The sequence below is a fragment of the Anabrus simplex genome, chromosome 1 (assembly GCF_040414725.1).
Source record: "Anabrus simplex isolate iqAnaSimp1 chromosome 1, ASM4041472v1, whole genome shotgun sequence".
In the NCBI taxonomy this organism is placed as follows: domain Eukaryota; kingdom Metazoa; phylum Arthropoda; class Insecta; order Orthoptera; family Tettigoniidae; genus Anabrus; species Anabrus simplex.
In genome coordinates this window covers 1245959749-1245982022 of record NC_090265.1, presented here as the reverse complement: position 1 = coordinate 1245982022, position 22274 = coordinate 1245959749, and the positions used below count along the sequence as shown (strand labels likewise).

The 22274-nt window shown below is 38.3% G+C and overlaps 1 protein-coding gene across 1 annotated transcript in view; it reads right to left on the bottom strand.

The window, feature by feature from the left end:
• LOC136858242 (pentatricopeptide repeat-containing protein 1, mitochondrial) overlaps nt 1-22274 on the bottom strand; it is a 223335-nt gene that overhangs the window by 10277 nt on the left and 190784 nt on the right. Inside the window, exons 8-11 of the mRNA XM_067137642.2 lie at nt 14423-14546; nt 14193-14297; nt 10919-11049; nt 7194-7368 (exon numbers count right to left, since the gene is read on the bottom strand). Of these exons, the coding sequence (XP_066993743.2) occupies nt 7194-7368; nt 10919-11049; nt 14193-14297; nt 14423-14546 (535 nt within the window). The remainder of the gene's footprint in view (nt 1-7193; nt 7369-10918; nt 11050-14192; nt 14298-14422; nt 14547-22274) is intronic.

Genomic DNA, 22274 nt, shown 5'->3' with positions numbered 1-22274 from the left:
ATGGACTTGGAGAATCTATGGGCACGATTTCACTGTAGCTAAAAATTGTAGCTGCTGTTTCAGCGAGCTGTGACTTCACTAGAATACTGTTGAATGCTTCTATACACATAAAATACTGTATACTAGTTATGAGCGTAAGTCGAGAGCTCTTCTTTCAAGGCATTGATAACACAGCCACGTTCCTACATAACCTAGGCTGCGTTGACTCTCAGCTGTGAAATGGGCGGGAAAGTACGTACTGTACATGTGAACAGAAAGAGTGTGTGTTAGAGAGGCAGGCTTGTTTGTGTAATTCTTGTGAATATTTAGCATGTCTAATTCAAGTGTATGAAATTTCGACAATGAATCCATAATGGATGTTCTTATGGAAGACACGACTTCTGAAAATGAGGATGAGGATAACAATTACACACTAAGTAAACATAATGATTCTGGGGCTTCAGGCAAGTAAATGTAGAAAATGAACTAATTTCAAATTGGTGTGAAATGTAACGTAGTTTTATACTGCTTCCTTGAAGTGGGTTCTTACTGCTTCCTAAAAATGTGGGTGTTTCCCGTGTACCTGCAGCAACTCGATGCAACCCCGTCGTCAAACAACGAACAGTGGGAATGCAAATTGCCGGTTGTAAACAAGGATATGAACATTAAAACAAGAATAATAGTTAACACCACCTTTCCAATACTTATCTTTCCTTATATTTAGGAAATAAACATTACAACAGGCGTTGTAAGATGGGACAAATTTCGCTTAACAGTCGTAAGCATCATCAGCCGAAAATAAATCTTAGCCTAAAGTTAGGTCAGGGCCTTGAACCTAGTGTCCTTAACATATATGGCACCCTAAGAATCAACATTTATATTTAGAAAATGAAAATAGGCTTAAAACTAGTGTGAAAAAACATAGAATGTTACAACATGGCTAAGAGAAAAAACACAATCGAGCTGAGACAGAGGATAAGAACAGAAAGTACAATACAGAGCTGGTAGGGAAATAATTAAAATCATTAGGATATCATAAACATTCTGATTGACTGACTGGTAACAATGATATCCTAATGATTTTAGTTATTTCACTACCAGCTCTGTAGTGTACTTTCTGTTCTTATCCTCTGTCTCAACTCGATTGTGTTTTTTTTCTCTTAGCCATGTTGTAACATTCTATGTTTTTTCACACTAGTTTTAAGCCTATTTTCATTTTCTAAATATAAATGTTGATTCTTAGGGTGCCATATATGTTAAGGACACTAGGTTCAGGGCCCTGACCTAACTTTAGGCTAAGATTTATTTTCGGCTGATGATGCTTACGACTGTTAAGCGAAACATGTCCCATCTTACAACGCCTGTTGTAATGTTTATTTCCTAAATATAAGGAAAGATAAGTATTGGAAAGGTGGTGTTAACTATTATTCTTGTTTTAATGTTATATCTGATGTCCAATACGGTCTACAATGAGTTTTATTACTTGTAATGTAAACAAGGATACCGGTGTCAATTAACCAATTAGGTTAGAATCTGTGTTTGTGTGTTTCAGTAGATATGCCCACAAAGTTAGATTTCGAAATATTAACCGAACTGGCATCCATAGCTGCGTCAGATATTTTTTCATTTGTAAAACTTATTATATTCATAAATTTATATTTAAAAAGTGCTGCACTATTATAATAATTAAAACTCATTTTTGTGTAGAAGAAAGTGTGATCTTTCTATGTAATCCAAAAGTTGTTATAATCATGGCTTACCCTAGTATTGAAAAATTTTCAAAAACCATTAAAAATCCTGCAATTCCTGGTTGGTGGCACATTCAAATATGGTCGTCTCCAATGTGTTAAAAAAAATAATCACCACCACCACCATACAAAACGTTCCTCCGTGACTGCTTCTAGGTCTCCAAATAAAAGTTTACTACCGAGCGAGTTAGCCATTCAGTTAGGGTCGTGCAGCCGTGAGCTTGCTTTGGGAAATAGCCCCACTGTTGACAGCCCTAAAGATGGATTTCCGTAGTTTTCCATTTTCACACCTGGCACATGCTAGCACTGTACCTTAAGGCCATGGCCACTACCTTCCCAATCCTAGGCCTTTCCCATCCTTCCATCACTGAAAACCTTTGATGTAGGTATTAGTGCGACAAGACAAAAAACCCTGTTATTTTCTAACCCTAATTCATTCACAGTACTCCTAACTTCAGGACTACTTGATATTTTCAGCTCTTATATACAGGGTTATTCACCTAAAATATAACACCGAAATAACTTACAATACATTGAAGATATTGATATTCTTAAATGATAATAAGGGGCTCGTGAAGCATTCAATCAATACTGATCTGCACTTAGGCCAGTCGGCCAGGTGGCAGATTCCCCATCTGTTGTTTTCCTAGCCTTTTCTTCAATGATTTCAATGACATTAGAAATTTATTGAACATCGCCCTTGGTAAGTTATTCCAAACACTAACTCCCCTTCCTTTATAAATGAATATTTGCCCCAATTTGTCCTCATGTATTCCAACTTTATCTTCATATTGTGATGTTTCCTATTTTTAAAGACGCCACTCAAACTTATTTGTCTACTAATGTCTTTCCATGCCATTTCTCCACTGACAGCTTGGAACATACCACTCATGAGAGTGATGATTTGTAACATACCACTCATTACATGTTATAATTCTCATGTTTTGGTCCATATTGAAATGTACAATGAAGTCAAATAAATATTAAAATTTATCCATTCCACCTATTCAAAACAGAGGTGCTACATTGTTTCCTGGGATTATTAATAACAAAAATATGAAACCAATTTTTTAAAAATGACACTGCAGTGATTTCTGACATTAGTTTATACCATTACAACTTCAGGAATGTACATAATCCATACATTAGACAATTACTTTTTGAAATAACAATACTACTTGCATTTCTATTGGCTGAGAGAGGGCACTGGTCTTCCCATATCAGATGGCATTCACTGGAGTGACCTGTTTCCTTGCGATCCCAGCCACACAACTGGTGCTCTACAGTATGTACACATAAGCATGGCTCGTAAGTATAATGAGATGTATCCGTTAGGTTTGAAACATGTTTATGATGGGAAAATAAAGACAGGATAGGGAGGTTTATGTTTTTAAATGAAATAACATAATAGTGTTGATTACAAAAGAACATAACTAAAGCTTTATTGTATCTGTTTTGATAATACAGTACATGCGAATTGAAAAGTGAAAATAACAAGCAAAACAGAACAGTTCCTTTTGGAAAAGCAAGTTAATCTTCACTGGTAACGATGGAAGTGGACTGGACATGGAAACATAATACAGTATCATCTGTTTAATTGTTGTGACACTAACAAGAGTTTTCCATTCAGAGATGACTTTTTCTCTTTTTGTGATAAACCCACTAAGATGATTCTCTGCTAGTGGTCAATTGTGGCTGACTATAGGTGAAATTATCACAAAAACAATGGATATAAATGAATGAGAAGATATTTGAAAAGGAGCTCCTCACACCGCCGAATGAGTTGCTCGTGCAGTTAGGGTTGCGCAGCTGTGAGCTTGCATTCGGGTGATGAACTGTACCATTGGCAGCCCTGAAGATGGTTTTCTGTGGTTCCCATGTTTACACCAGGAAAATGCTGGGGCTGTACCTTAATTGAGGCCACGGCTGCTACCTTCACAATCCTAGCCCTTTCCCAGCCTTCCATCACCAAAAATCTTTGATGTGTTAGTGCGATGTTAAAACCAGTAGCAAAAATAAAAGAGAGAAAAGTAGATCCTCATACTGGTTTATTTTATTATGAGCTTGAAATGTTGACCATCAACACCTACGCACATTTGCAGTCTTTTCTCGAGAGATGATTGTTACAGACCAAAGAATTTCCCTCAATGTTGCAGCACACATTGAGATGATACCAGGCAACATCATTACTTTACTTCTTTTAGAAACATAAATCTCCCTGCCCAGTTCCCAGTTTTTATTTTTGCTATCAAAAACATGATGAAAACCTAATGTAGAATGAATAGAAGAACTAGTGTTCTCATTCTTTGCGTTTACGTGTGCCACCACTGCATAGTGCCAGTGTATGCAGCTAATCATCCCATTGTCAGCTGTTCTTGTATTTAACCTAACACAATATTGCACTGTACTCTACACCCTTAAATATAAGGGATTCCATCGTATGGTAAGTCCTAGGTATGCAGACGTGCCAACTTTCAAAAGTAAAAATCAGGAGATTTTTATGCGGCATATCCCGACATATTATGACACATAATTGATTATGTAACTTTGAAGAATATTTAACACACTGTACTACACAACTACATAATTTCTATTATTTATTTACTTATTTATTTATTCATTTATTCAGAAATACTGCAATCTTTAGAACATATGACTCTTCATTGTAACAGCCTCAGGCCTCTTCATAAATATCTGAACTAGATTTATGCTCAAAGCATTGGGAATGAGTTTGAAGGTTAAAAGCTTTTCCAGAAGCTCAATCTGAATTGAGTTTTTGTCCTTTTGTAAATATGCTAACAATACTCACAGTTGCCATTGCTATGTGGAAATGATAAAATAAAAAAGCATTATGTTAGAGATTCTGACATATTTAAGAACACAACAAGCTGAATTCAACTGCCTTGCCGATGCCCACTGAACATCAATTCTCTCCAGCTATTCAGAGAATGAGACAAAACCTGGAACTTTCAAGAAATACAAGAATAAAAATTCTGCTCTCAAGAGATAAGTCTCTGCGATCAGGAGAGAGGGAGGACGGACCAAAAATCGGGAGGGTTAGTACGTCTGGGAATACAAAGCTGGAATAGGTAGATAATTTCAAGTACTTAGGATGTGTATTCTTCCACAATGGTAGTATAGTAAGGAAGAAGACTGATGGTGCAACAAAGCTAATATAGTGAGTTCACAGTTGCAAGTAGTATCCTGTAAAAAGAAAGTCAGCTCCCGTACAAAAATATCGTTACACCGGTCTGTTTTCAGATCAACTTTGCTTTACGGGAGTGAAAGCTGAATGGACTCAGGATATCTTATTCAGTTAGAAGTAACAGACATGAAAATAGCGAGAATGATCGCCACCACAAAAGGTGGGAACAATGGCAGGAGGGTACTCAAAATGAGAAGATACAGACCAAGTTAGGAATGAATTTGACTAATGAACCTGTACACATAAACTGGTTTTTTAATTTAAGGTTTTCTAATTCATTTATCATGATCACTGTCATTTCACTTCACGATTTAAAATTTGTTTGTGTATTATGTAATTATTATTCTGCTACTGAAGATGGCCTTGAGATTAGGCTGGAACATGTATAGACTTTGTTTCATTTAACAGATGACTTGATTTGTATTGATAAGAAGGATTTTATAAATATTTTCATTTGTAAAGTGATAACCGTTAATATGGAATTGAGATTTATAACCTGCAACAGAATAGAAGAAGATATTCCGTTTAAAAAAAAAGTTTTTAGTTCTTAAGAACAGTATATTATGAGAACAGGTTCTGTTTTAACAGTACTGGTGTCCAGGATAACCAAAAGCCGGGTGTGGCACTGTTTGATCAGCTGAATTTGGTGTCGCAACAGTTTAACCAATTATACAAATCTTATAAAAATTTGGAGAACAAACTCGTCCTTGAGACTATGAGGTAGCAAGATGAACATCAGATCACTGACCATGCTTGGTGTTTAAAGGGGCCCAACAACTAGGTCATCGGCTCCCATCAGATCACTTCCTCATCTCTACATGCTAGTGTGATATTTATCTGCCTATTGGCTCTCTGTTAGAAGTATACTTCTTGCCCATTAGTAAGTGGATGTACCTCTTGATCCAGATCATCACAACAGGCTACCCTTTACCTTACTGCCCTGTCCATTCACCATGCCTCGCCTTAGGAAAATACCCCTACAAACTACTGAGTCCACTAGATAGCTTTGTTGTTTATTTTCTTAATTTACTATAATATCTGAAGCTGTCATCTCTTTTCAGTTTCGACTCAGTTAATTTATAACTGATAGGTTCTTCAGTCTGCCGAAACTAATTTTGATTAATAAATTTATAAACTATCTGAAAAAAAAAAAAAAAAAAAGACATATGGTAACAGTATTATACTTGAAAAAGAAAAGACTTAATTATTTGTTAATCTGGAAAACACATTTCAAGGAACTTGTTTACTTCAAATTAAAAAAATGCATGCAACAGGTTACACACAGAACAGAATTAAAAGAAAATACTCACCATCAGGTATCCATTACTTTTGGAAATTTGCAAGCACGTTTCTGAGCTTGAAACTCTCTCTGAAGAGGAATCAACATTTCAAGTAAAGAAATCCAATTGTTTTGGCAGGCTAAAAATTGGCTTAATGCTGAGTATTTTATTGTATCCTGATCTAAAACTCAGAATGAAACATAACTGCATAATTATTATTTAACAAACACTTATAACTCTCACTGCTTGCTCACGTACAAGGAAGATTACTGACAGTATATTCGTCTTTTAAACTGGATAGATACACGGTTGAATGTACTTCGTGCCTACATCTTGTCTACTAACTTGATGTAAACACATGTTTGGCAATCGTCCATATCGCTCACACTGCTAACCGGTGGTTGATGCACTAGCCACCACGGATAAGAGAGGGAGTGATGACACTATTTCCTTCCACTCGTTATGCTCAAGGGATAGATCACATTGTATTTACGAGACATGCTTGTACATACATACTGTAAAGCACCAGTTATATGGCTGCGATTACAACAAGGAAACAGCTTGCCCCAGCGAAAATCATCTGATATGGCAAGACCAGTGCCAGCTCTCAGCCACTAAAACTGCAAGTTGAAGTATTATTGATACTCAAAAAGCAATTGTCCGATGTATGAACTAATTACAATTCTGATAGTATCCCAAATTACAACAATTCCATTAAAAAATGTTGGTGTCAACTTCTCCGTTGTTAATAATCCCACAATAAAACATAGTAACAATGTTTTATAGGCCGAAACAATACTGGCACCTTCAATGGACTGTAAGTTACTTTGGTGCAACACCTTACGGGAATAATCCTTAACAGTACAGATAAATTTAAAAGATTAATGTTCTAACTAATTCAATTGTTAAAAATTTTAACAACTGTATGTTTTGGTCTGGACCTTCCCAAATTTTTGTACTAAATTTTTCAACTTCATTTACCTTGTTTTTGAGTATTTCCCAGCAGCTGGTATTGAGATTCTCAAGGTAACTCAGAAACTGGGCATTCGGCTTGATCTGTTCTTCCTTAGAAATATACATAATCTTCAAAATGTAGTGGAAATCATGTCGGATACAAGCTTGATGTAACATAGCTCCTAATATCTCAGTATTCATTCTGAAACATTTTTGAAATGAAAATAAAGATTAGAAAGGGGTTTATGAAAAGGGAACTCAACAGATTTGGTGAAAATAATTATTTTGTCCACTGAATAGCTTACCTATCGAGAGCAAATAAATGAAAAGTATGAGAACATAAATTCACATGCACAAATATTTGACAATGAAGTTAAGATTCTATTAGTAAAAGAATAATTTTGGAGACATGTTGGTGTCAATTACTCCGTTATTGATAATTAAAAAAAAAAACCACAGTACAATGTTTTATGAGCCACTTAAAATCATTTTAGAATATGAAACAGAGTACTGGCACCTTCAATGGACTGTAAGTTACTTTGGTGTAACATCTTAGGTGAATAACCCTTAATAGCACAGATAAATTTAGAAGATCAATGTTCTAATTCAATTGTTAAAAGTTTATGGAAGGACTCCATATAATTTCATGACTTTCTGTGCTGTGGATTTAGTGGTGCTTTTATACAGCCTCTGAGATTGACAGGTTATAGAAAAAAATTTAACAACTGTATGTTGTACAAGATAGGGTACAAAAGTAGTTCTGTAACATTTTCTGTATCAACATCTTTTTTGGATGAAAGTGGAAAAGCCTAGAAGATGGCTGCAAAAAGCAATGTGGCAGGAATCTGAACTAGTTTTCATGATACAATAAAATGTGTTCAAAATAGAACTTGAAAAAAGCGGAAACTTGTCCACTACAGAATATTTTCTCAGTCCTGGTGAAGCTTACAGCATTATAATGTTCTTACTTTTGTATACGGCAGAATCTCCTCAATGCAGAAATAGAAACAAAAAAATGAGAGGATTCTTTAAAATTACCTGTACAATGCAGAAAATATTAGGAACTGATGAAGTCGTACATACAATATTTGTGCATTTCTGGTGCTGGTATGATCAAGGTCATTGTTTGGACAAACTGATGCACGTGTTTCAAGAGAATGATAATATGGATGGTGGAAAGAATGAAATGCTGAAAAAACATTGGTAATATGCAACCTATGTCAGCAAGAAACATTCCCTGAGAGGCAGAGAATTTCATTCGAAGTGATGAACAACTTAATGACACACCATATTTTCGAATTAGCTGGTCCTTCTAGCAGTGAGAAAGGCCAAAAAAGAGGAAAAGATGAGCAAGAAGATGAAGATCAAAAGATTCGAACGCACAAACAGGCCCACAGTGTTTTTGTGACTTAAAGCAATTGCATACTAATGATACAATGTTTTGTGTAATGAGGAAACTTGCCTAATTTGGAAAACAATTTTGGTCCCTTGCGATTCTGCTTCGAGCAAGTTTTACTGTATATGATGTAATTTATACAGTAATGTAAGTAGTTCCTTTAGATGTTCCTATCTCTCTTTATCTACTCGGTATACAGCCATTTAAGTTAATGTTTCAAAATTGAGTGAAAGTTATATTGACCAAAATTAGCTGAAACTTTCTGAGTACAACATAATCAAAAGGAGCATATTATAACATTATAATGATTTCATGGTGCACTCCTTTATTTTTTAGAATGAGTTTAAAAGATGACATTAACTACAAATTGCCCCAAATGCTACTTGTCACTTTACTAACATAATGGGACTACAGTGGAACCTCTATTATCCTTTCTCAAAACTACGTTTCCTGGATTATTCGTTCAAATCTCATGGTCCCACGAGCATTCAAATTAAATCATGTTATAAAAATCCTGCATTATCTGTTCCTCGAAGAAACAGTTTCCTAGATCAACTGTCCGGAAATTTCAGTTCCATTAATGCTAAATCTTCAAATAAGTGATTTTCAAGAAACAGTATCTCACCAAAGGACGGCTACGGCATATGTATGGATCTTGGCGTTAACGTCCTCTCGTTATCATAATTAAAGCAAGTACTGGAAAAGCGATCGGCAGCAAACCTGCATAAGGGACCTTCTTAGCATCGCATTCGGCTATTATTGTTTAGGGAATCCTCGGAAATCATAAAGCAGAGTGTGCCCATAACAACTGGAAGGACACAGTACATTTCGACAGCTCTATTTGAAATACTGTAGAGTTTGAGGGATGTTCCACCATTCAACACATTGCCCGGTTTCGACTCCCATGGAGTCATCATCAGTTCTTGGTAAAAATTAAATTAAGGGAAAATCTGATAACAATCATCATAACGAAAAATCCTTGCACCTATAGGTGGTTGCATGGAAATACATCATTGAGTTGATAGATATAACCTTGAAATGCAACATACACTTGGCAAGGAGAACTTGGAGCTTAGAAAGTTCCCAGTTCTGGCTCGAACAGTCTTGTGTTCATAGAACTCGGAACACTGGAATTACATGTACTGGATTGAAAATAATTACAAAACACAATAAGGACACTTATAATGGTGTGGAAAACTTGGCTCTCTAAGAGCATTCTTGGATTTGACAGTCCTGTTTCTGTCTGAAAAAAATTGGATGAAATACACAATGAAGCAAAATGTATAAATACATAGATCTAGTCTAAACTGTTGCGCGTTCATGTTGATTTGGTAAACCTCATTTGACTATTGATGATTTGTGAAAACAGTTGCTTGTACTAACAAGTAGAAGCAAGCATAGACAAAACTTCAGCTGCAAATAATCTTATTTTTAGGTGCTTAGTACCTGAAAAATGTTTGAAAACATCTACACCAATGCTGATTTTGATTTTGTTGGCTTTGAATGTGCCATAATGGCTTTCTTCTAGTTTGTGAATTAGTAAAGGCCCATGCATGATCCACTATCTGTTCTGCAGGTATTTTTATTCTTGTCACTGCAGATTTCTCTTTTTCTGCATTACATTTTAACACAGATGTTATCAGTTCACTCTTTATCCTCATAATGTTGGATTTTTGAAGTTCTGTAATCTGCACAAATATCAGCCATCGATGCAGCTAATTTTACGTGTACAGAAAAACCATTGTGCTTGAACTTCTGTCTTGCAAAGGGCTAAGTCAATGACATAACTATAACACATTAAAATTCAGTAATATACTGTACTGTTGAATATAAAGAACGAGATGCAGTTGATACAACAGCTTAATAGAAAGTGACTGCAGTGTATCCACAACATGTGCAAACATTTTTAACTGTCAGAAAGATAGGAGAAGTGTTGACTTCCAGCCACTTTACAACATTGCATTCTGCATTTACGTATGTTTTCCTTCCAAAGTAATAAACTTCATTGTTAGGTTCCGTATTGAGTTAAGACTATGCTTAAAGTAAATACAAAATTTTAATATTCCACCTTCTCAATACTAAAAAATCATTTGATGTTTTACAAAAACATTACAATGATATCAATATTAATTAAAACTAGCACCTATTAATATCATTGTAATGTTTTTGTAAAACATCAAATGATTTTTTAGTATTGAGAAGGTGGAATATTAAAGTTTTGTATTTACTTTAAGTATGTTTTTCTGGCTGGATTAAGTGAAGTCTGGTTTATTGGGTCCAAATTTACGAGGATTTACTGTATTAGCGGTTAATACCATATCAAGTTTTTTTTAATGTTATACAAATATTATTGTACCTGTAACCTGCACTTCTCATGTCCTTGATTAATTGTTTTGCTTCATCCTCTGTCTTACAACCAAGGGCCAATACACCAAACGTCACAATATCAGGATGTAATCTAGCTGACTGGATTAATCTCAGCACCTCCTATGGCAAACAATATATTATTATCAAGATACCTGATAAATATAAAGAAGATTTTTCTATATTCTTAAGAAATAAATTCAGCTTACAAAGGCTAAATGATGATGATGATGATGATGATGAGATGATGATAATAATAATAATAATAATTTCAAAAAAAGCTTTCACAGCCGCAGATCTTAAAATCACAGGAATAGAACTGCCTTTTGGGTGGTTAGGCCGTGTGCATTATGCAGAGTTTCGTCCAGACGTGCCATTTGGAGCATTTTTGGGGGAGCATTTTTTAAACGGAGAAGTCATTTCTCCTTTAGCAGGTTAGCAAACTTGATTTGCTAACACGGCGGGGCCACACAGTTTGGTCTGCCACTGCTAAGCAGAGTCCTGGAGGGGCGTGCCATTCCAGCTGATGAGTCCAAATGGCACGTCTGGACGAAACTCTGCATAATGCACACGGCCTAACCACCCAAAAGGCGGTTCTATTCCTGTGATTTTAATAATAATAATGTTTGCAAATTCAAGCAACATTTACAGAGACAACCATTCAATAAATCAGGAATATACACAATGACATATCAAAACTGTAACCAAAAATACATCAGACAATCAGGAAGAAATATAGCCATTAGATATAAAGAACATATAAATGCCAAAAAGTACGGAATATATTCAGCCATGTGCGAAAACATGCACAAAAATCATTCATTCACCAACACCGAAAAAGACATGAAATTAATACATTCAACGGACAAAAGGAAAATATATGGACGTCCTGGAGAAATTAGAAATTTACACAGATCAGAAACAAAATAGGGACAACAATTTAAATGAACACATTAATGAAGAAAATCTGTTATTCAAGTTGGCTAACCGATATGTGAAGAGAAAGAAAATAATAATAGATAGCATCAATTGTAACTGTCTAGCCCACTCCCCACCTTTCCCCTTCCTCTTAAATGGTCAGATTACATGGGTAGTATACTTTCTGTTAGTGGCTGGCCGACGAGCGGATAGGCTTCCTCAGCTTTATCAATTTAGTAAGTCCTAATAATTTACATCATAAAAGTATTTTAACTATGTAACGTAGCTTTTCTTTCTTTATTCTTTTTATAGTACTAGGGAAGCGTTTTGCTGAAACATAACGGGAGGTTTGTTCCACTCTGATTAAAAAAGCCCGGTCCTGCAACAATTGAGCAAACGTCATCTGCCCTGACGGCACATTCATGGCTAAAATTTTTAATATGTATACAACTATGAAGAAATCAATGCAACCATAAATGGTATTAACTTCAAAAGATATTAAATTGGGCGTTAAGATGGCAGATTCCTAGTGGCAGCAACAATACAAGCAGTGACAAGTAACATTTTATCAGTGGCTCACTCAGCTAATGGATCCATCCAGGATGATGATACACGTTGTAAGAGTGTAAAGGATAGGAGGAATGAGTGAACTACTCAAGAGTGTTTTTAAATATGTTCCATATCCTGGGTGTTGGGTTACAACAGGCATTATTATACAAAAAGCAAAGTGTGCATATAATGGTCTAGAGTTTAGGTTATACAGGACAATGCTTAATGTTAATAAGATAAATGTTGTATCTTGAGACTTGCGTAAGGTAGATTTTGATGTAAATACGCTGACGAAGGGAGTTACGGTTCCCGAAACATCTACGTATAAATTATTATTCAAATATAATAATATATCGACAGGGCGGACCAAACAATAACCCGTTGTACATTATTGTTATTACGAATCAATACGGACCAATTAAGGTCCGATATGGTCAAGTTTGAACATTAAAACAAGAATAATAGTTAACACCACCTTTCCAATACTTATCACTGCACTGCACTGCACTGCCCAGCTGGACTGAACTGCACTGAAATCGTTTGGCCCACCTTAAATAGGGAGGTTGGCCCCTCAAGATGCTTCCCGAAAGAAGAAATTTCTAGAATTTTCTTGATTCGGAATCATTTGGATTCAGAACATATTTAAAAACACTCTTGAGTAGTTCACTCATTCCTCCTATCCTTTACACTCTTACGTGTATCATCATCCTGGATAGATCCATTAGCTGATTGATTCAGAAGATAAGTATTGGAAAGGTGGTGTTAACTATTATTCTTGTTTTAATGTTCATATCTGATGTCCAATACGGTCTACAATGAGATTTATTACTTGTAATGGTCAAGTTTGTCGACTTTGAAACAGGAATGAGCCAGGTGCACAAGGTCGACCCCTCTCCGTCATTGCTCTGTCCTCTCACTGGCGGCCTCTCGGCGGTGTGAGAAAGGCCTAGAAGATGGAATGAAGATAATTCCGAATCAAGAAAATTCTAGAAATTTCTTCTTTCGGGAAGCATCTTGAGGGGCCAACCTCCCTATTTAAGGTGGGCCAAACGAGTTCAGTGCAGTTCAGTCCAGCTGGGCAGTGCAGTGCAGTGCAGTGCAGTGCAGTGAGTGTTCTGTTCATGGAAATTGGGCTATTGTTCTATTCCTTCTGTCGTCAAGGAGTTGAGTCTCTCATGTCCAGCTGCTGTGAAGTGAACGTTTGTGTTCTAGATGCAGTGAGAGAGTTCGATGATGGATCGGCAAAGGACAGTGAACGAAGACTGTCGTGAGTATACGGACAGTGTATGAAATGCAGAATTGTGAGACTGTGTTGTGTGCAAGCTGTGAACTAAGTAACTGTGATAAAGTACAGTGAGTATAATTGTGGAACTGATTTAGACTATAAGTGACAATAGCAGAACAGTAGGAATGTGTACTGTGTAGCTAGCGTGACTGCGTTCGTTTGTAAGCGGTATAGTGAACAACCAGTGTAACTGAGCTATTGAGAGTAGAGAGAGCGCAAACTGGTGTACTTGTGCGTCTGTGGAGTAAGAATTAGTTCAGTAATAAATCTTAGTCTTAGAATTAACGCTACCAGTTGTGTGTTTATTGACTACCCCTACCACATTACATTATTTATGGCTTACAGTACCTGCCTTTTAGTTGCTCTTGAGGTTACACGAAGCAAAATCATTGAGCTACACAGAACATGAATGGAAGCTGATCTCAAAAGAGTCTTCCACCAGATCAAACTGGGAGAAAAATGGCTGTGTAAATAGTAAAAGAATATAAAAATCGGAGAAATTTCTCAAACTTACCCTAGCATTTTCATAGTCAAACCTCATACTTCTTTTCTTGATTAGCATATTGAAGAAATCTATATCATATTGAATGCCATATTTCTTCATAGCAGACATCAGAGCCTGTAATGGAATGGATGTGTTACTTACAAAGGTTTCTCCAAAACTGTAATATTATGAGGCAGCCTAATGTATCTCAACAGCAGTATATTTTAATATTAAGATGTTTTCAAAGAAAATTGTATTACATTTTCAGCAGAGATAGTAGATGGTATGCTGTCCAGAAGTAGAGTAAATGTCTTGATGTCTGGAGTTAGACCATCATCAGCAATCAACTGAAGGACTCCATGGTAGCCTCCAACCAGCAACAATCTTAAAGAAAAATTCCCAGTTAAGTATTATGCACTAAAATCTAAACATTACCTCAAGGGTCATTGACCTACTGTAGATGATAGGCTCCTTAAAATACCAACCACCACCACCACAATCATACCTCAAAATATATTGTATCGTTTCCTCTTTTCTCCACAGACGAGAATGAAGATATTTCCACATCGGATATATATATACGAGGAGTAGATATAGCCGATCATTTAAAAATCCTAAATAATTAATAAACTGTCAAAAAATACAATAGTGAATGTATATTTATTAAGTTGCACAACATATATTCACTCACTGATACTGGCACTCTAAGAACATTAAAGATAATAGAACATGTGGTTTGAATATTTAGCTTTCACGTCCACATTGTGCTTGAATCATATGTGGTCATGAAAGCTTCATTTTCAATTTGAACGATCCACAGCAGGTAAGGAGTATTCACTCTAGAGCTGTGCTGGTCATAGTGCAGACCTGTGGTTCACAACCGTGTTAAGAGAACACGAATGACTGAAATCATCTTAGCTCAATTGAGAAAGCATCTGAGGTGAAAATGGTATCTAGTTGGCCATTTATATTCTGTATTTAACATCTCTTCATCATGAACTATATGTCCTTGACATGACCTAATAAAAATTAAAGCTGTTTCAAGTTTTCTTGTATATACAATGAAAACAAAACTCACAGTACAGTAGAAGCCCGCCATAGCGAGAATTCATGACGGCGACAAATTTACTCGTTATAACAGATTGTCGTTACATCCGATGTTTTGTAAAAGTCGGGAAAAACCCTATACACATTAAAATCAGTATGAAACGGCAATCAGTTTGTTCAAAACTTGAGTTTTTGCGGATGATATCTACACTACGGCTTGCTCATTTGTTATTATTCGCAATCTGATACTAAGTGAAAGTGTATGTTTAATTTCATTCTGAAAAAATTATAGTATCACTCCAGAGGCCTCTGTGGCAAATGTTCCAGTTTTCTTCTTCAAACTGTGTCACATAACCTAACTGTATATATATCATGAAAATGTATTTCAAGCACACGTAGAGAACTGATAACCTCTTCGCTACAAAATTACATGGGAACAGCCTTTCTGAAATTTAACTAGACGTGAGAAAATAAAAAAAATATCCTTTGAATCATTAATGTACTCTGCCATCTCTTAAGCTGTATCACATTCTTACTTAATTTCAGTATATAACATTAAAAATTAAGCTTTCAACTTTTAAAAATAATCATAAGACCATAGAAGCTCAAGAAATGCAGGGTGTAAATACAGCAAAGCAAATGCACATTAGAGAAGCTAAACACTCTGATTTGGAAGTACAATTGATCGAGTGGTTTTGGCATGTTCAGGTGAACTATATCCCTATTGATGGCGAGATTATTAAGGGGAAGGCGAATGAACTGGCGCGAAAGATGGGGCTTAAGTTTCAGCGTTCAAACAGGTGGCTTCAGCATTTTAAGGAACGGCACAATATCACGTGGCAGGCAGTGTGCGGAGAAGCAAAATCAGTGAACACTAGCGATGCAGACAGTTGGCGAGAAAGCGTGACTCACATAATCAATTTATGCACCGAACAATATCTTCAATGCCGATGAGACTGCATTGTTTTCTAATGCTGAGCCCAAATGGACTTATGGTTTTAAAGGAGAGAAGTGCCACGGCGTGAAATCTTACAAGGATAGGGTCACAGATCTCCTGGGTTGCAATGCGGACGGAAGTGAGAGACTTCCTCCCCTATTCATAGGCAAGTTCGAGAAGCCACAATGTTTTTTAAGGGCATCAGGCATTTTCCGTGCAAATACAAGTCGTCTAAAAATTTCTGGATGACAGGCAAAACTTTTGAGGACTGGCTGGTATACCTTAGCCGGCCCCGTGGTGTAGGGGTAGCGTGCCTGCCTCTTACCCGGAGGCACCGGGTTTGATTCCCGGCCAGGTCAGGGATTTTTACCTGGACCTGAGGGCTGGTTCGAGGTCCACTCAGCCTTCGTGATTAGAATTGAGGAGCTATCTGACAGTGAGATAGCGGCCCCGGTCTAGAAAGCCAAGATTAACGGCCGAGAGGATTTGTCGTGCTGACCACATGACACCCCGTAATCTGCAAGCCTTCAGGCTGAGCAGCAGTCACTTGGTAGGCCAAGGCCCTTGAAGGGCTGTAGTGCCATGGGGTTTGGTTTTTTTTGGTATGCCTTGAGTGCAAAATGGCATGCCAGGACAAAAAAATACTTCTGTTATTGGATCAGGGCGTTGCACAAAATACATAATTTTATTTTAAAACATGTGCGTCTTCTTTTTCTGCCGGCCAATACTACGGGCTACTTGCAGTCCCTCGATCAGGGTATAATTTCATCAGTGAAACAGGCTTACAGAAAGCGACTGGTGCGTTATTTTCTCCGTGAAGCTGCTAGAATTATTCCGGCAGGAGATATACGCAAGTGGAACGTGATTGATGCAATGTGGAGTGGACAGTTGCCTGGACACTATTCCTTCATTGACAATCAAGAACTGCTTCATCAAGTGTGGTTTTGGTTCATTAAATGAAGTAGAAGAAGGAGAAGAAGAAGACAACAATGAAGATGAATGGCAGGAGTTACAGCAAAAGTCCGATGTTGGTATAACGTTCTCCGAATACATCGCCATAGACCATGCGGAGGCTACTTCAGAAGAGCGGGATAATGCCATGATGATCAGCTGTGATCACGAGACGCCAGAGGGAGGTGCTGATGTTGAAGACGACGAAGATACAGTGCAGGCGGCAACTATTCCGTCAAAAAGTTATGTACTTGCCGCTCTAGCCGTGTTGGATTCTGTGATAAGTGCAAGTGATGCGGACGACGCTACAATTAAGGCTATGGCCCATATGGAGCAGTTCGTAGCTGGTGTTTATATAAAAAAAGATTAAGCAACCTCTCATACATTCCTTCTTTACAGGCAATAAACATAATGTGTGACAAAAAAAAAAAAAAAAAAAAAAAAAAAAAAACCCTTCTGGACCATTAAACATTTGTGAACTTTTCAGGTAATGTACAAAGTGATTTTTTTAATTCTTGATATTTGTGTTGAATATATGTCTGGCTTTTTAAAGTTTGTTTTGTTGGTGTCATGTCTGTCCAATTTGGAGAGTCTTGTTGGCTCCCCTGTGCAAGTGCTTTATACTGTACTTAAATCAAATAGGTTATAACCTATTTGCTTAAATTGCATCATGCGTATACAGTAGATTACTCTTTGTCTTCGAATCATGTTTTATTTTTTCCAGGTGTGAGATTACGTTTGACAGTGCATGGCGTTATCCAGGAGCATTGTGTCAATAAATGTACCTTGTTGGATACATTTCGGATTTTTTTCCCCACGGCATTTGAAAGGTTTAACTGTGAATCAAGGTGACTACATGCACTAAATGATCTTAGAATATTTTGCGATACAGCAGGGGTCGGCATTTCTGAATTTCAAGTTAGCGGCGGTTAATTCGAAATCACGTTATTTGAAGTCCAATTTTAGCGTTCCAATGACTTCAAATTAACACGGTTTTACTGTAATCCGCTTTCATTTTGAATTTTCTTTTAGAGAACAGCAGTTGACGGGCATTACTAATTGACTCTGACATCACCTTCGAATGTCGAGGAGAGAGCTCACAAATGTACATAGCGAGAAAACGATACAGTACTGAAGATGACCAATGACATTTTGTGGCAAATGTTTCAGTTTTCTTATTCAAACAGCGTCACCTAACCTAACTTAACCATACAATATATATCATGAAAACACATTCCAAGCACCAGTAGAGAAATAACATTCTCGTTATAAATTTACAGGGGAATAGTCTCTCCAAAATATAACCAGATGCAAGAAAATATAAACTAACCTCTGAAATCAGTGATGCGCTTTGCCATATCTTGAGGTGTATTGCATTCTTAAGTTCAGTGGAGAGCATAAAAATTAAGCGATTGTTTACTTAGCCTTTATTTCTAATGAGTTAACAACTGCTATCGATCTTGTTATTTACGTATTTGTTATGAAAACATGTTCTCTGATGATGATGATGATTTTGCTTCTTGTTTAAAGGGGCCTAACATCTAAGGTCATCGGCCCTTAATGGTACGAGATGGACGACATGATATGATATGAAAATTAAAATTTTAAAATGTATACACTGACTGGAGTTTAAAATAAATGGTGATGCAAAATGATTATGAGATTATAAAATATGTGCATCTAATTTGCAATGCCTTATTTTCTAACAGAATTATAGAAAATACAGGTGACAGGTGCCTCCTCGGCAGCCTTATCTGCTAACTCGTTTCCCTCTACACCCATGTGTCTTGGGAGCCACACAAACGTGATTCTGGTAGCTGGAAGTACAGATATATATATAATTCAAGTTACAAGGTAAAATAACACATTAAATACGCAAACACAGACTAAAATAGAGTCAAAGGGATAAAAGTGCATTAAACACAAATACACTAAGACAAAGGACATTATTACACACGATAAAAAAGACCACTGTCCCTCATAAAATGGATGACGAGGTCTGCTGACTGCTCGTCATCTCGCAGGATGAGGGAGATGGTACTTGGGAGTTTTAGCAGACGGCGCAGATTGACCAGGTCTACGCACTCCGTAAGGATGTGTACCATACTTAGGTAATCGCTGCAAGTACTCACCGGAGGGAGTTCTCTTTTCAGTAAATAGGAGTGCGTTACTATACCGTGGCCAATCCGAAGACGACATAATGCCACTGCTTCCCTCTGAGAAGCCCGAAGGGAAGTCCTCCATACCTTCGATGTACCTTTTATCGCTTTCAGCTTATTTGAAGTGGAGTGGCCTGCCACTCCAGCTCCCAATGAGACATAACCAAAATACCCAGGTGAGAGTGAATATCACTTGCTGGAACCTTGTAAGGAAATGGGGGCATTGTAACTGCCTCTTGGCAGCCTTATCTGCTTACTCTTTTCCCTCTACACTCATGTGGCTTGGGAGCCACATAAATGTGATTCCGGTGCCGGCATCCGAACACCCGGCCAGCAGGTCCTGGATCTCCTGCACCAGAGGGTGCCGAGGGAAACAGGTATCAATAGACTGTAGCGAGCTCAAGGAGTCAGTACATAGAAGAAAGTGTTGGCGCTCATCGGACAGTGCATACTGCAGAGCTTCAGAGATAGCATAGAGCTCTGCTATGTACACGCTACAGGTTTCCGGGACAGCAAAAAGAAACATATCATTGTTGACAACGAACGCACAGCCCATCTTCGTTTCTGTCCTCGAACCGTCCGTGTAAACGACTACTGAACCTGGTTATCAGCCAACAACGGACAGGAGGAACTTCCGATAAATTGAACGGTCCGTGTTTTCCTTTGGGCCTGTGTGCAGATCCAGGATTATTTCAGGCCGTTGTTTTATCCATGGAGGTATCCCACTTGGGTGTCTGAGAAGGCAAAAAAACCGAAGGTACATCAAACACTCTATGACTACTATCCAAGCATATTCCAACCGGCCGCGTTGCTCGAGGACAAGCAGCGTACAGCCGACGGTTTCCATTGTTGAATACGCAAGGATAGCTTGGGTGAAGCGGCATCTGTCGCAAATTTACAGCATACGACAGAAGCATTTGCTGACACCTTCGGTGTAAAGGCGGCACACCAGATACAGCGAGCAGGCTAGCAATGGGGCTTGTTCGGAAAGCTCCCGTCCCCAACCTAACCCTGCTGTGGTGGATGCCATTCAGATTTGCAAGGACGCTTTGCCTTGCTGAGCCATATGCTGGACTGCCGTAGTCTAACCTGGATAAAATATGTGCCCTATAAGATCATAGGAGCACCGTACGTTCAGCCCTTCAAATAGTAAGAAGATATTCAGCTTCTTGGTGCATTGCACTTTTAACTGTTGCACATGTGGCTCCCATGATAATTTGCTATCAAAAGGGAGCCCAAGAAATCGGTAAGTGTCAACTACGGGAAGAGTGACATTTCCTAAATAAAGCTCAGGATGCTAGTGAAGAGTGCGCTGCCGGCAAAAGTGGACAACAGAGGTCTTTGCGGTTGAAAACCAAAAGCCACGTTCTAAGGTCCACTGTTCCACTCTCCTAATAGCTTGCTGTAATTGTCGCTCTGCAACTGCCATAGTATGCAAGCTATAATGCAGAGCAAAATCATTCACACATAGCGACAGCATTACTGCTGAACCAGCAGCAGCGACAATATCGTTTATGGCAATCGCGAACAGAATGACACTAAGAACCGATCCCTGTGGGATTCCATTGCCTTGAACATGATCTTAAGAATATGCCCTCCCAACTTGGACACAGAATAAACAGAGGGACAAAAAATTTGCAATAAATACTGGCAAGTTACCTTGGAATCTCCACTGATGCAGGGCTAAAAGGATACCATATCGCCATGTGGTGTCATAGGTCTTTTGTAAGTTGAAGAAAACAGCCACCAAATGCTGTTTGCGAGATATGCATCCTGGATAGAACTCTCCAGGCATACCAAGTGGTCAGAGATCGAGCAAGCGGCTCGAAAACCACATTGGTACTTGGACAAAAGTCCTTGTTTCTCCAGCCACCACACAAATCGGCGATTTACCACCCTCTCAAATAGCTTACACAAACAGTTAGTAAGACAAATAGGTCTATAGTTTCCTGCATACTTGGGATTTTTGTCAGGCTTGAGGACAGGAATGACTATGCCCTTTTACTACTGAGATGGAAACTCACCCTCTATCCAGATTCGGTTGAACACACGAAGGAGATATAACAGACTATCCTCACTAAGTGTTTCAACATCTGGTTATGGACACTATCTGGTCCAGGAGACGTGTCCTTGCAAAGCACCAAGGCGCTGCAGAGTTCCCACTCCATAAAGGGCACGTTATACACCTCTGAAGCTTGAGTGGCAAAACTAAGGTGTTGATGTTCTGCCTCCCACTTCAGAGTGAGGAAATGACGACGATAATTCCCGGGACCAGACACATCCGCGAAATGACGGGCTAGATGAGTACAGTCTGAAATTTCTCAAGAGGTCTGAGGTTTGCTCCTGAATACAGACTATACTTCCTGCAAAATCACTAATGAGGTGGCGTTGCTCAGCAAGATGCCTGTCATAACAGTTACAATTCCACTGTAACAGTGACATAGTGTGGACTAAAAGAGAGAGTGTTGGGTTATGAGTGACAAGATGCTCTTAAACCTAAACACTATCAATATCTACATCTACCCGTAGATGTAGATGAAAGCTCGAAGTTCATCGCATCATCGACAGATGGTGTGACTGACGCCCAGAACTTCGACGAAATCCGGGGGCAGGATGTCCTCTCCTCCAGATGGCGGGCATGGTTTCCCCTTTGCAGGAGAAGTGAGGGAGCGCTTGGTAATTACGCTCCTCTTCTCTGCCTTCTTTTCGTGTTTAGACAGGCTGGGAGATAATTTCCCAGCCCTGGTCGACAATGCAGCCTCCGCCGGCGTGGGAATGGCTTTCGCCGACCTCTGACGGGGGGAGACTTGACCTTCCCCCCTGCTGCGCCGGCTTAGGAGTTCCAGCCAGAACAGAATTCTGTGTGATCGAAGGTGGGGTGGTCCCCCCTTTGAGCTTTTACTCTTTGCGGCTTTGCTCGCAGGAGCAACAGCCGCCTTGGGCGCAGCGATCGCAACAGGTTTAAGCGATATAAACGATGAACCTGGAAGACTCTGTGCTGTCTTCGTGTAGTCCAAC